Source organism: Emydura macquarii, unplaced genomic scaffold (assembly GCF_026122565.2).
Source record: "Emydura macquarii macquarii isolate MOO-44397 ecotype Brisbane River unplaced genomic scaffold, CSIRO-AGI_Emac_v2 contig_1876, whole genome shotgun sequence".
Lineage (NCBI taxonomy): Eukaryota > Metazoa > Chordata > Testudines > Chelidae > Emydura > Emydura macquarii.
This window is the reverse complement of record NW_027132013.1, coordinates 21583702-21598996: the sequence shown is the minus strand read 5'-3', so window position 1 is coordinate 21598996 and position 15295 is coordinate 21583702. Positions and strand designations below refer to the sequence as shown.

The 15295-nt window shown below is 43.1% G+C and overlaps 1 protein-coding gene across 1 annotated transcript in view; it reads left to right on the top strand.

Annotated features, from left to right (window-relative positions):
* The window catches only part of STARD9 (StAR related lipid transfer domain containing 9), a 199452-nt gene that overhangs the window by 119038 nt on the left and 65119 nt on the right, over window positions 1–15295 (top strand). Inside the window, 4 exon segments of the mRNA XM_067558116.1 lie at window positions 6131–6182; window positions 7399–7536; window positions 8708–8790; window positions 9918–10027. Coding sequence (XP_067414217.1) covers window positions 6131–6182; window positions 7399–7536; window positions 8708–8790; window positions 9918–10027 — 383 coding nt within the window.

Sequence of the window (15295 nt, the reverse complement as noted above, 5' to 3'; positions counted from 1 at the left end):
TGTGTTTATCTGAGTGTCTGATAATTCTGTTCTTGACTTTAGTTTCAATCTGTTTGTCTGGTACTGAAGTTAGGCTTACTGGTCTGTAATTGCCAGCATCAACTTTGAAGCCTTTTAAAAAAATTTTGGCATTACATTCATTACCTATCTTCCAGTCATCTGGTGCAGAGGCTGATTTAATGGATACGTTACATACCAGAGTTAGTAGTTCTACAATTTCATATATGAATTCTTTCAAAACTCTTGAGTGAATACCATCTGGTCTTGATGACTTATTACTGTTTAATTTATCATTTTGTTCCACAACATCCTTTACTAACACCTCAGCCTGTAACAGTTCCTCTTATTTTTCACCTAAAAAGAATGGCTCGGGTTTGGGGATTTCTCCCACATCCTCTGCAGTGAAGACTGATGCAAAGAATTCATTTAGCTTTTCCGCAATGGCCTTGTCTTCATGGAGTGTTCCTTTAGCACCCCGATTGTCCAGTGCCCCACTTGGATTGTTTGGCAGGCTTCCTGTTTCAGATGTACTCATGGGTGATGCATATAAGAGGCTTGTGCCTCCCCAAAAAAGGCTGGCTATGCAGGGGGTAAGAAATGCTGGATGTGGCATGGGTCACCTCCCTTTGGAGAGACACCAGTCCACTGCCTTTGGAGCGCTGCCGCCTGAAGCTCCCTGGAAGTGGGGGCCACCAGTGCCCAGACTGTGGCCCTGTTCACACTCCACCCCAAGGCCCCACTCTAGCTCTGCCTCTTCCCCTGAGGCCCCCATCCTCACTCCGCCCCTCCTCCCATCCCTCGCCCTTAAGGTGCGAAAAAAGTGGAAGGGCTAAAAGTGATGGGGCCATGACCCAGCTGTGGGACTCCCCGTTCTAATATGCATGCTGATGCTGGAGCAACTCAGCTAACGGGCACCAGAGTAGGTGGACTGGGGGCCTTGGCCTCATCACTTTTAAAAATGGGAGGGTCTTGGACAGGGCGGAGAGGAGCAAATGGTGTGCGGGGGTATATTAGGGGAAGAGGCAGAGTGGGAGGAGGTGGAGCGAGCATGAGGCCTCAAGGGAAGAGGCCAGGCGGGTGGGTGCAGGGCCATGGTCTGGGGGCCCGTGGTCCCCCCACTTCTAGGGAGCTTCTGGCGCTTGCGTAAGCCTCCCAAATGAAAGAGTCATGTGCCCTATAAATGTACTTCACATTTTTTTTGCTGCTAGTTTGTGTCTTTAGCTAGTTGCTCTTCACATTCTTTTTTGGCCTGCCTTATTAATACTTTTACACCTGATTTGCCAGAGTTTATACTGCTTTATATTTTCCTCCATAGGATTTGACTCCCAATTTTTAAAGGATGCCGTATTGCCTCTAGTTTCCTCTTTTACTCTGTTGTTTAGCATGTGAAGAGGGTTCACTCACTGCAGGTGGTACCTCCTTGTGGCTGCTGTGGGGATCAGCTCTCACCTGATCTGGTTCTCTCCTCCATCAGTTACTCAAGCTGTGACCCTTCTCTCTGTTTCTTCAGTACTCAAGGTGCTGCTTCTTTATGATTCAGCCCTCTAGCCTGATAACTGTACCAGTCCTCCCCTTCTAGGTTAACAAAGTCTCTCTAGCCCAGCTGTCTGGTTGGCACCTCCCATGCTCCTGTGCCACTTCCCAATGGCTGGTAGGGGAACCCAGGCCCACCCTTTACACTGGGTTCCAGCCCAGGGACCCTATAACAAGCACTCAGGGTCTGCACAGTTCTACCCCTTGCTGCTGTTTCCCTGGACTTCTTCCTATCTTGCCCTCTCAGGCTTTCTTTCCACACAACTCCTCTGTGTTTGACCCTTCTTCCAGAGCTAGAACCCCAGGGCTTATTCTCTCTCTTGGGTTTTTTTCCTCTCTTCCCTTTTCCCAAAAAATGACTGCACACTCTCTCCTGCAGCCTTTTTCTGCCCTCAGCTACCTGGCTTTATATAAGCCTTGCCTCTTCTTGTGTAGGTGAGTTTCATCTTTTAATTAGTCCTCATTGCTCCCTGGCTCCTCCTCCCGCTGCAGCCTGGGTGGGATAATTGGCCAAACTAGCCACCTTAACCCCTTTGGTGGCTGATGTGGGATGAACACTCCATCACATATCCATGGTGGCATTTTTTTGGTCCTATTACTGTTGTTTTTTTCTTTGGAGTATACTTTTAGTTTGAGCCTCTATTATGGTGTTTTTAATTAGTTTCAATGCAGTTTGCAGGCATTTCACCCTTGTGACTGTTCCTTTTAATTTCCATTTAACTAGCTTTCTCTTTTTTTTTTTTTTTCTGTAGTTCCCCTTTTTGAAATTAAATGCTGCTGTGATGGGTTACTTTGGCATTTTTCCTCCTACGAGGAAGTTAAATTTAATTACATTATGGTTGCTATTACCAAGCAATCAGCTGTATTCACCTCTTGGACCAGCTCCTGTGCTCCACTTATGACTAAATTAAGAATTGCCTCTTCCCTTGTGAGTTCCAGGACAAACTGTTACAAGAAGCTTTTACTTATGGTGTCTAGAAATTTTATTTCTGCAGCTCTTTCTGAGTTCAATAAGAGGATATCTGAAATCCATCGTGATTATTGTGTTCTCAGCCTTCATAGCCTGTCTAATCTCACTGAGTATTTCATAATCACAGTCCCCACCCTGGTCAGGTGGTCAGTAGAATATTCCTACTGCTATACTCTTATTATTCAAGCATGGAATTTTTATCCATAGAGATTCTGTGGTACAGGTTGATTCATTTAAGATTTTTACATTATTTGATTCTATGCTTTCTTTCACATATACTGTAACACCCCCACCAGCACAACCTACTCTGTCATTCCTGTATATTTTGTTCCCTGGTATTACCGTGTCCCATTGATTAATCTCATTCCACCAAGTTTCTGTGATTTCTATTATATCAATATCCTCATTTAATTCCAGGCACTCTAGTTCACCCATGTTAGTATTTAGACTTCTAGCATTTTTATATAAGCTCTTTTACGCTTCACTAACTCCTGCCTGTACTTTAACAACTTCTTTCCTATCCTCTTTAGTAGGATATACAGGTCCCTCTTTAATAAACTCATCCCTAAGGGATGTCTCTACCTGAATTGTGTGCTCCTCTGCACCTGCTGGCTTCCCCCTGTCCCTTAGTTTAAAAAATCCTCTACAACCTTTTTAATTTTACATGCCAGAAGTTTGGTTCCATTTTAGTTTAGGTGGAGCCCATCCTTCCTGTATATGCCTCTTCTTTTTGAAAAGGTTCCCCAGATCCTAATAAACCTAAAACCCTCTACACCATCGGTTTACCCACGCATTGAGATCCTGCAGTTCTGCCAGTCTTTCTGGCCCAGTGCACAGAACTGAAAGCTTTTCAAAGAATGGTACAATGGAGGTCCTGGACTTTAATGTCTCAACTAGCAGCCTAAATTTGGCCTCTCCTACCTTTGCCTATGTCATTGGTATCTACATGCACCATCACCACTGGCTCCTTCCCAGTACTGCACATAAGTCTGTTTAGATGTCTCGTGAGAGCCACAATCTTTGCACCCAGCAGGCAATTAACCATGTGGTTCTCCTGGTCCTCACAAACCCAACTATCTATATTTCTAATAATCAAATCCCTCATTACTATTATCTTGCTCTTCCTAGGAACTGGGGTTCCCTCCGCTGGAGGGGGTCTCCTCCATGTGAGAGGATACCTTGATGTCATCTGGAAGAACGGTCCCAACTATGGGACCATTTCCCTCTGATCCAGCTTGATGTTCTCTTTTACTGAGACTTTCCTTCTCCTGAGCAGCACAGAGGCTGTCAGACTGAGAATGGGACCACTTTGCTGTATCCCAGAAAGTCTCATCTGTGTACCTCTGTCTCCCTTAGCTACTCCATTTCAGCCACTCTGGCCTGAAGAGCCCATACTCTGATCTCTAAGGGCCATGAGCTGCTTGCACCATATGTATACAAGCATTATCTGCCCATGAGGCAAGTAATCTCACATGCTGCATTCAATGCAATAATCCCCAATCTTCAGCTGAATTTCTTCCTGCATTATTTTCACTCTTGCATGTGTTTTTGGGGTGAGGGGAAATGTGGTTATTTTTTGGGGGGAGGAGGGTTAGTTTATTGGCTAAGCTTAAACTATGTTTTTGAGGTATATTGGGTTCTTTCCCTCTCCCCCTCCTCTCTCCCTTTCTTTTCTAGGGGCTTTTTTGACGTTCTTCTTGTAACTAGGTTATAGTTCCTCTGCTTCCTCCTCCTACCACTGAACTCTCTCTGCAGCCAAACTCTCCTTATCTTGGCAGTTTACTTTGTCTTGTGCTCTCTCATTTTATTGCAGGACTTTCTCTGCTTGATAGCTGGACCTAGAAGGAATGCCTCTCTCAACTCCCTCACAAAACTTCTGTTTGCTGCTCCTGTTCTCTAGCTCCTTTGGTCGCTTAGAAGGTGGCTTTTTAAACTCCTTTTCTCCCTGAAGAGAGAGCCTTCAACCTCTCAGCAGAGGGCTCTGTGTCTGTGTTTCACCCCCTCTCAACCGCCTGAGCAGAAAGTTGTGCTGGGTTGGCAGTTTGGAGTTGTTACCCTAGCACTGTATACAAGGACCCCAGCCTAGGGTTGCCACCTCTGAGGTGTAAAAAACTTGAACATCCAGGATGATCCTGAGCCTATAAAGTTGGACAGCCTGCAGTGTGTACTGAGCACCCTTGCAGATTTCCTGGGACAGCTACCTCAAAAAAGGAAAGTTCCTAGAAAAACTGGATAGATGGTAACCCTACCATCTCACTCCAAGGGATGAGAGTGCTGGGAAATCATGCATGCTCTTGATTATAAGTCATTCATTATTACCACCTAAGTTACCTTGTCATCTTATTATAACCCTTATGCTTCCTTTCTCTGCCCTTACGGATTGTTGCTCTCTCATGTTGCTTCATGTTTAGAATTCAATTGTAAGCTATTTGGAGTAGGGACCATGTTTTCATTTGTTCTAGTTGGACTACAGAAAACGTTAAATACTGTATAAATAATAATAATTCATTTGTATGTAATCTAAACAGCTGATTATCAAGATGTGGCTGTATTGTAACATATTTTTAAAAATAAACTTGTTTGAGAATGTGTGTGTATGAATCAGCTTACTGACCTATTGAAACATAGTGTATGTATTAAATAAATATTGTGCCTCTTCAGACCTAAGAAATATCTTGACTTTGTTTTCCTAAGGAATAACAAAGGAACATAATGTCCAGGATGTGAGTCCATTGCCTTTATTGCTAGTTTACATATTCAGAATATTGATTTGTGACCTTATGTTTTACTAACTTTTCTTTTGTCACAATATAATAAATATTAGCTCTCTTCCATCACTTATCCAAAATTTAGTTTTTTGACTGCATGTCCCTGAGAATTTTTTCTGTGACACTTTATTATTCTTTTTTCAAATTGTGGGTATATTTAGTACTTGTTCATGTATAGGTACACGCCTGTTGTTTAATAATCAACAAGAATATTGATTTATTTTAACTCATTCATCTATGGAAAATGTACATACTGTGATTGTTCTCTGATTGTAGTGAGTTTACTGAATCCATTCTCAGTCCCCACCTCTGTTAAAGATTTGGGTTTATGTTCTGATCTTTTCATTTTATTTTTTTGATCAGTAAAGTGCTGCTAGTCGAAGATTTACATTCTGGGCTATTGTTTTCAAAATTGATTTCTTGTTTTGTGCACACAGCTATTTATGCATTCAGTTATCATAATTGCCCATGCAGAGTACCCAGTTTGCAAACTCAGATACCAGTGTGCATGTTCAAATACAGTAATTGGGCATGAGAGCAGTTATGGAAGCAACACATTAGTCTCAAGCAACTTTAAAAAAGTATCCAGCTGGTTGCATCATCTGCTTAAATAACAACAGAGGAAGCAGACATGGCACTAAGTGTGATAAGTAGCAATTATAAAGCTGTGGGCAGTTGGGGGTTAAGAATCCATAGACATTACAACTAATAGCCACAGTCTGCTCTAATTAACCTAGGCAGGGATAATATGTTTGAAATATTTACCAAGATATTGTAGCAGAATTAATGAGAAATTTTTCACTTTTAATAAGATTACTTTTAATTTACCTCATTTACAATAGTTATTTACTCCTTTTAGGAAGGAACAACCAAAATTGGAAGAAGTGACTCAGACCAGGAGCAGGATATTGGTAAGAGAATGAGATTACAGAGGATTTTATGTTGTGTTCTGTCAACCTAAGTGCTTTTGCTTGTCTAGAATAACAGCCTTATAATCATTTTTCTGTATCGTCAGTCTCCATGTGAGAAGTTAAGGAGGAAAGAGTAACTGATTGTAGGTTTGCTGTATAATAAAGTGTTATAATTCATTTTTGCAGCTATTTATTAGGTCAAGAAACACCATGAAAGTAATTTAGGTTCTACTTGTGTTTTTCCCCAGTAGGAAGAAAGTTTACATTAGGGTTCAAAGTCCAGAACTTGCTGTATCAGTGCGCAAAAAATAAAAAAGCGAGAGAGAGAGAAACCAGCAAACTGGCTTTTCTGTGGTACAGTGTATTTCTTTCCAGCTATGTTGGGTCATGGATGTTGGACATTAAAATCAAATAGTTTTCATTCTTTTTCCCCTACACTTCATTTCTGATGTGACTTTAGCAGCCACAATTTCAAGATGTACCAAAGATGATAGAAACTGATAACTTAATACTGAAATTGGAAACAGCTTGGAATCTCAGCTTTGATTAAATCATCTCGTATCTAGCTCTAATAGTTAGTGAAATATCAGCTATTAAAATAATGTCACAGTTGAAATAGAAAATATAGCATGATAGTAATGTACAGGTCCTGATCGCTTACAACTTGCTACAGATAGGAACATTTGGAAGAGCAGCACAAATACTTTCAGACCAGTAAACTTTTCCAGGAACTGATAAACTAGTAATCAGAGAGGAGAAATTGAGGGTATGTCTATACTGATGGTGGCAAAGTTGCTGCTGTCAGATCGACCTATCTGGATCGATTGAGCGGTCAGTGAAGACCTGCTCAGTCAATCCAGAAGTCGACGCTGGTAAACGACCCCCTCAAATGGCGTAGTGTTGCGTCAACGGGAATGTGGTTCCTGTCAGTGCAGGGCAGTAAAGATGCCGCGCAGAAGGGAAGCACAGCAGTCAACAGGAGTCACGTAAGCTACTCTGCATAGCTTGCGTAACTCCTGTCGACTGCTGCTGAATCACCAGGTAAGTGTGTAGACCAGGGCTTAGATTCCTGTACGGTACATAGGATTGTTCTTTGACTGTAGTACTGTGTAGTTAGTATACTTACCTGCACTGGAGGCTTCGTTCTAAAGCGAATGTGGAAAAGAGTTTAAAATTAACCTAATATGATCAGGTAAAAAGGACCTACAATTTGTAGTTCTGCAGGGTCAGTGGATTGAAAGGAACCATTGCATTATAGACAATAAGTGTGGGATTGTGACACTGCATCCAGTCCAGGGAGCACACTGCACTGTAAATGGACAGAAAGTCACTGGTGCTTGCCGTTTGTCACAAGGTGAGTCTGGCAATTCTTTTTTGTGGCATTGCTGCTAATGATACAGATATCAGCAGGTGAATACAGTAAAATACTGTAAATCCATCGCTCAGCGTTCGTTCCTCACTTCTGTCGGATGGAACAATGCAGTCCAATAATAATCTTTTGAGTTCAGAAACTAAGATCTACTGAGTTAGACACATCTATGAAATAGATGGGTATACATGTTATGATAAATTGAAATAATGATGGTAATGTTGAGATTAATTTTAGCAGCAGTAATTGTTAGCTCTCTGAAAACTGAAGGCTTATTCAGGATTACTTCTGACCAATATGGTAATGGGTTAAGTAGATCCCCCTAACATGTCCACTGCAAATGCCACAAGGGCTTGGTTTGCTGTGGACTGTACCAGCATGGTTGAACTACCTTGGACTTCATTTCTCACTGGCATCAGATTTTTGTCAAAATTGTACCTACTGGTCTATAGAGAACAGGGGAGTGTCTCTGAATTCAAAGTTAGGGTTAGACATTTAGGGTAGGATTCACAAAAGCACCTAACAAGCTCTATTGATATCAGTGGATCAGGCCCTTATTGTGGTTTCAAAAGCAAACACTGGGAACCCACGTTTCTTGGCTGCCCAGAGCTTCTGCTGTTAGGAGATGCCACTTCTTTCACATACCACCACCAGACAATCATTCAGTTTGCTATGACAAGTCTTTACCTTATTAACTTTTTTTTCAATTCTACTTTTAAGTTCCAAGCCCATGGTGCTGTTGGATTTAAATACGACTTTATGCAGGAGCGTTCCTGAATTTTTCTTTGCAATTATTTTTTACTTTAGAATTTATGTTTCACATTTTTTCTCACTTTTTGTAGCATTTTCACTTTAAAGATTTTTGAGTATCTTAATAACTGGGCACTTGGACTTGAAAATTTTCTCTTGTCATTGAGATAGAAGGGTCAGGATTTTCTAGACGTTAGAATAAAAAGAAATTTCTAGTAGTGGATTTGCCGCTGACCTCCAGGGTTTAAGATTTTTTAAAAAGCACAATAATGCTGGCAGTAACAGTCAGCAATAGGTTACTAGGAGCAGTTTAAATTGTAGATACCATGAATACACACAAAATTCTAGACGTTTGATAAATTTTATTTCCATAGTTTCCTCATCTTTTTTTCTTTTTTTGAACAAGGAGGTCTTGTTGTCCTGGGTAAGGCTCATAAATTTAGGTTCAATCACCCCGCAGAAGCTGCCATTTTAAGACAAAGAAGATTGGTAAGTTTTGAGACTTTATATTTTATTTTCCTAAATTCCTTCATTGGTGACTAACCTCATTATTTTCTTTTATAAGCAAATCTGAAATGTGTAACATTTCTTCCCATCTACTTATTTACTTGCCTCATTTCCTTCTTCTGATGGTCTGTAGTAACACTAAACCATTGAGGGTGGACACCAGTGCCACTTCCAGACTTGCTTAGCAAAAGAAAATGCAGATCCCTTTGAACGATTTAACATGTCCCTGTTTTCTAGTCATGACTTTATTGCGGTTGAAACAATGTAACTATAGGCAGAATACTGAAGTGGAAAGACCAATTTAAAAACTTTCCATAATCAATAATAATCTGAGTTATCCTCTTTATGTTATTATCTCACCATTCAGCATTAAATACACTAAAAACAATTTTAATTGGAGAAATTATAGAATTAATATATTGAGTGCATCAGTATTATTATCCGTGGAGATGTTCTGTTGTTACATATATCAGAGTTAGAGATTGAAATTAAAAATTGATAAAAGGAAATACTTTTTATGTGGTGTATAATTCATTTGAAGAATTCACTACTGAAGGATATTGTTTAGGAGATAGTTTATTAAGGTTTCCAAACAGACTTAGACATCTGTATAAATATGATTGGCATTTTAATTATACTTACCTAAATAAAAATGTAAGTCCTCTGGTTCAGGGAATAATCTTATTACCAGCTGAGATCAGGAAGAAATTCCCCTCTGAAATACGGAGTTGCATATAGTGGGATTTTTATGCTTTCTGAACTATCCTACGCTGACCATTTTGGAGATGGGGGTAAAAGATTATATTGGTCTGTTCTGATTCTTATATTCTTGTCTAATAAGATGTCGAGAGTATTGATTGACAGTTATTAAAGGAGAAGGTCATTAAAGAGCATATTGTGTTACAAATATTTTCTTTTTGTTGTTGTTTGCAGAATAGCAAGGATTACATTGAAATTATCTACATTGATGTAAGCTAGATTCGAAGGTCATTGGGGCAAGGATCATGCCTTTATTCTGCAGCACATATTAACAGCAGCAATAATAAGTTGAAACCTGATAGGTTGTTTTAACATTCCTTCCTCCTGCTCCCACCTTGTTTTTTTAATAGATTAGTGAGGCCTCCCCCCTTTTGAGCAGCAGATCTTTGGAATGGCTGGACTTGGATGGAGATTTTACCCCTTCTTCTCCCTATATCTTTTCTACAGTTGAAAAAGAAAGGTAAGTTTAAAAGCAGTATTCAGCAGGATGGAACTTCCCTGAAACCAGGATTCATTTAGAAGAGAAGTAGAATGCATAGGCCCCGTTATATTTTATTTATTTAGTTAGTTTTAAATGATAATATTGGCCATACAAAAAAAGCTGTAGGGCAATTACTTAAGCTGACAACTATGTAATAATGGCTACCCAGAAGCGTTAAAAATTTGTTTATTGGGTGACACACAAACTTACCCCACCAGCAACATTAAGAGTCATGAATGCTAATATAATCGCCCATGTTAACCCATCATATATGGGATAAAGTTGGTGTTTTTGCTTTACAAACTTGTAATAGCATCTTAGATTTGTTCCTATCTTAAATATATCATGGTATTCGTCCTTAATAGTAATCTGTTTCTAGGACTTTGAGATTGCAGAGAATTTACCAGAGAGGATATATAACAATGCTGATTTATTCTCCAGCCTGCTGCAGGAATTGATATGGAAGGGCTGATAGCTTACAGTTTATTTCCATTATAAGGTTCTGTTTTCACTCACTTATAACTTTGCCAAACTTACCATTCTGGCTGAAGTTTTCTCTCTGGATGTTAGCCTCAGCCTAAATTTTTTTTTTTAAATTTTAGCCAAAACAGCTCAGCTGTTTCTTCTTCAAATGCTTGCTTATGTCCATTCCAATGTAGGTATGTGCTCACCCCAAGCACCAGTGCCAGAAAGTTTTTCCCTCAGTGGTATCCGGCGGGTCAGCTCTGGTGCCCCCTAGAGTCATGCCCTCATAGCGCTGGTATATAGGGCCCTGCCGCCCCTTCAGTTCCGTCTTACCGCCTGTGACAGTCGCTGGAACTTTTCTTCTTTCTTGTATTCTGCAAGTACCGTCTCTGTGTTTTTTTCCTGTAAAATTGTAAATAGTTATCTTTTAGAGTTAAGTTAGTTAGTAGTTAGTTAATTAATAGTATAGTGATAGTGAATCTCGTTTATCAGGGCTAGCCCATCCATAGGCACTGGGGCATGTTTCAGTCCCAGGGGTCCAAACCGTGTGCATCATGCCACAAACTGATGCCGGTTAATGACCCACACGCTCGCTGCCTTAAGTGCCTGGGAGAGGCCCACGTGCAGGAGCGGTATAGAATCTGCCAGGGTTTCAGACCCAGAACAAAAAAGGACAGGGACACCAGACTTAAGTTCCTCCTGATAGAAGAAGCGCTCCATCCCCCTTTGGAGCCAAGTCATGTGGACATGGTACCAAGTACTTCGACTTTGGTGAGGAGTGCCCCGGCGTCTCTGGGGGAGACGCAGCACCGTTCCACCTCTACAGCACTGAGGAAGGATGCCACATCGACGGCCTGGGACTCCCAGCACCGATGTGCATCCCCAGCACCGAGGAAGTCAACTCCTGCACGGGACTCTTGGTACCACTCACCGTAGCTAGTGCCAAGGAAAAAGCAGAGAAAGACCAACTGAAGGTTCTCCAACCCCAAGGTCTGTGGGCTGTAGGGATGCTGATAGAGTGCGACCTGTGCCAAGCCACTCAGAGATGTCAGCGGGGCGTGCAGCACCGTTGACTCCGGCCCTGGGAAAGGATCCCTTGAGTCCAGTACCACTGGACTCTCGGCCAAGGGACTCCACGGCCTTGGCACTGCCATCTATGCCAGAGGTGTTTGAGGCAGTGAGGGACCTGCTCTCCCTCCCGGTACCGCCATCCCCAGCCACTTGGGAACTGGCTGAGGCAGCATCAGAAACGAGATTTACTGTGGCACTGGGACAACTGCCGTCAAAGGGCAAACTGGCCATGATGGCATGGCACCTATCTTCCCCCCCCACGGCACCACTCTCCTGCACCGGTCGGCAATGATCTGCCCTGCTTGCTGAGATGCAACTCCTTGTACTCCAATTTGGGAACAGAGTCCTACGCCTCCCACAGGAGCAGACAATGCTCTGATCAGTGACACCCTAAAGGGGACATAAGTCAGAGCATGCTGCCGATGGCCTGGACACCAGCGCAGTGGCAAATGCCACTGCAGTGGCCTTTCTGGAATCCCTGGGCAGTTCCGATCAATCCAAGGCCTCATGTCCAGAAGGTTCTATTCCATTATATCGGCATCAAGAGCCCTCCCCCCACATCCCACTCAGAACAGGGATCGGTCCCCAGTGCTGGACCCGGTACCAAACTGCAGGACTCTGCTCCCCCCACACCCTACAGGAGCCATCTGGGGCAGAGGAAGAAGTACAGGGATCTGTGTCTTTACAGGCTTCTTCCTCCTTGCTTGACGAGGCGGTGGTGGGAACAGCTATGACGCCCACCCAGTACGATTACAGGGTACACCTGGAGCTCCTCCGTAGGGTAGCCCATAAACTGGGTACCCATATGGAGGAGATGTCCAAATCTTCCCATGCCCTAATGGATATTTTAGTGGTCTTGGGGCCATCGTGACATTGAAAGATGCCATTCTGGAGCCAGTAAAAACTCTATGGCAGACTCCTGCATCCTTTCAGTCTACTGTTAAGAGCATGGAGAGGAATTACTTTGTACCTCTCATAGGGTATGAATTTTTGTTTACCTCCCCCCCCACCCCACTACCACCAGGTTTACTGGTTATTTCAGCGGCGAATGAAAGGGAAAGGCAGGGACAACGGGGGCTGACTCCCAAGGCACGTTAGAACTGGAATACACGCTGAAATTCAGTTATTTCCCTCCTTCCCACCCTCCCTCTTCAAGGACCCCTCTCACAAGCAACTTCTAATTCAGGAGGTGCGAATGCTCCTGCAAGTGGGAGCGGTAGAGGAGGTTCCTCTGGAGGTAGAGGACAATGGGTTCTGTTTCTGTTATTTCCTAATCCCGAAGGCCAACGGTAGTCTCAAACCCATCCTTGATCTGTGAAAACTCAACAGATTCATGAAAAAGCTGAAGTTCCACATGGTCTCCTTGGCCTCCATTATCCCTTCACTGATTCCAGGGGACTGGTACACTCCTCTCGACTTGAAGGATGTGTATTTCCACATTAGTATATTCAGGGGACACAGAAGGATCCTATGGTTTGTTGTAAACTACAGACACTACCAATTTACGGTATTCCCATTTGGCCTGTCAGCAGATCCTCCTGTGTTCATGAAGTGCATGGTGGTCATGACAGCCTTTCTAAGGAAACAAGGGGTTCAGGTCTACCCCATATAGCCGACTGGATGATCAGAGGTTGATCCAAGGCCCAGGTGGAGGCAAATGTAAAGCTAATACAGCCAACCTTCCAGGAACTGGGGATGTTGATAAACATGCAGAAATCAACCCTTTCTCTGGTTCAAAGGATGGAATTTATCAGGGTGATCCTCCACTTGATTCAAGCCAGAATCTTTCTCATGGAAAACTGGTTCAGAACTCTAGGAGCACTCAGAGAGAGCTTGAGGAGTCACCTCATCACCACAGCAAGTAATTGCCTAAAGCTCCTGGGGCATATGGCATCATGCACCTATGTGGTGCAACACACAAAACTGCAACTCACACCTCTCCAGTCTTGGCTAGCGTTGGTGTACATACCAGGTTGACACCATCCAGACAAGGTGGTCTTACTTCCACCATCGATGATTGCCACACTCCTTTGGTGGCTGAACCTGGGGACAGTGTGCACAGGAGTCCCATTCTCAACATCACAACCATCAATGTCTCTCGTCACAGATGGATCAGTAATGGGATGGGGGACTCACTTGGGGATCTTCAGAACTCAAGGTCTCTGGTCCTCAGGGGAGCTCTCTTTACACATCAGTGTGAGAGAACTGAGGGCTGTGCACGTAGCCTGCAAGGCATTCCAACCCCACCTGGAGGGCAACTGTATGTCATTCCTCACAGACAACACAACAGCAATGTTTAACATAAACAAGCACAGCAGAGCATGCTCCTGTCCCTTGTTCCAGGAGACTATTTTCCTGTGGGAATTCTGTATAGCCTATTCAATCCATCTCAAAGCCTCCTACCTCCCAGGATCGCAAAATGATTTAGCGGATCATCTCAGCAGATCCTTTTCCAACCATCATGAGTGGTCCATTCACCTGGATTTCCTGAACACTGTCTTCCAGAAGTGGGGAACTCCACAGATAGACCTGTTCACAACAAGGTACAACAGGAAATGTCTTCAGTTCTGCTTCTTCCTAGGCCACAGCCCGGGTTTGCTCTCAGATGTTTTTTTCCTCCCTTGGACCAACCAGCTCTTCTACACATTCCCTCCCACCTGTCTCGTGCACAGGGTTCTGCTGAAGGTCAAAAGGGACAGGACATGTCTGATCCTGATAGTCCCGGTCTAGCCATGCCAACACTGGATCACTACTTTCCTAGATCTCTCGGGGACACACCAATCAGTCTGCCACTGTTTCTGGACATGATCTCTCAGGATGATTGCTCTGACCACCAGGGTCTAGGGTATTTGGAGGTGGTTCTCTCAATCCCTCCTGTTGGAGCTGTTTCATTTTGTATAAATATTCATTGGAGCAGGGATGGGAATCTGGGTCTCCTACATCCTAGGTGATTGCCCTAGCCACCAGGTTATAGAATCAATCTCTGTCTGGCCCAAAGGATATTTAATTATTTATACAGAGTGGAACAGCTCCAACAGGAGAGATTGAGAGAGAACCACCCCAGAATACCCTAGACCCTAGTGGTCAGGGCACTCGCCTGGGATAGAGGAGACCCAAGTTCAAGTCCGTGCTGTAAATCAGGCAGAGTAGAGATTTAAAAACAGGTCTCCTGCATCCCAGGTGAGTGGCCTAACCACTGGCCTATTGGGTATCTTGGGACACACACACATGCCCCCAGTCTTGGTCTAGAAAATGCCTTCTCTGGTCAACCCAGCTGTCTTTTGTACGAGACCCAGTCCGATATGCATGTTCTGAGAACACTTACTGGATTGGGCCCTGAAGGTGAGATAGGTGGATAAATCCTAAAATCTTGCCGGGGTTTAGGCATGAGCTAGGGCGCTGAACTGATTGGTAGCATCAGGACTTAAGTGGTTTTGCGCGTGCCCAGAGCTGGAAACTTAGTCACCTAGTGCATATTACCACCAGAAATTTAGGCACCTCCAGGGAGAGGTAGCACTTGCACAGGAACATCTTCTAAATTCCTTTGTGGGTCTAGTTTAAAGAGATTAAGGTCACAAGATCCCAGATTTTGGGTGTCCAATTTGAGATGATGAAGATCCTATTTTTCTGAATACTTAGCATAGGATAGAACATTAATATATTCATGAACATGAAGCATTCATCCGTATACAATATTTGTGCACTTTTTCT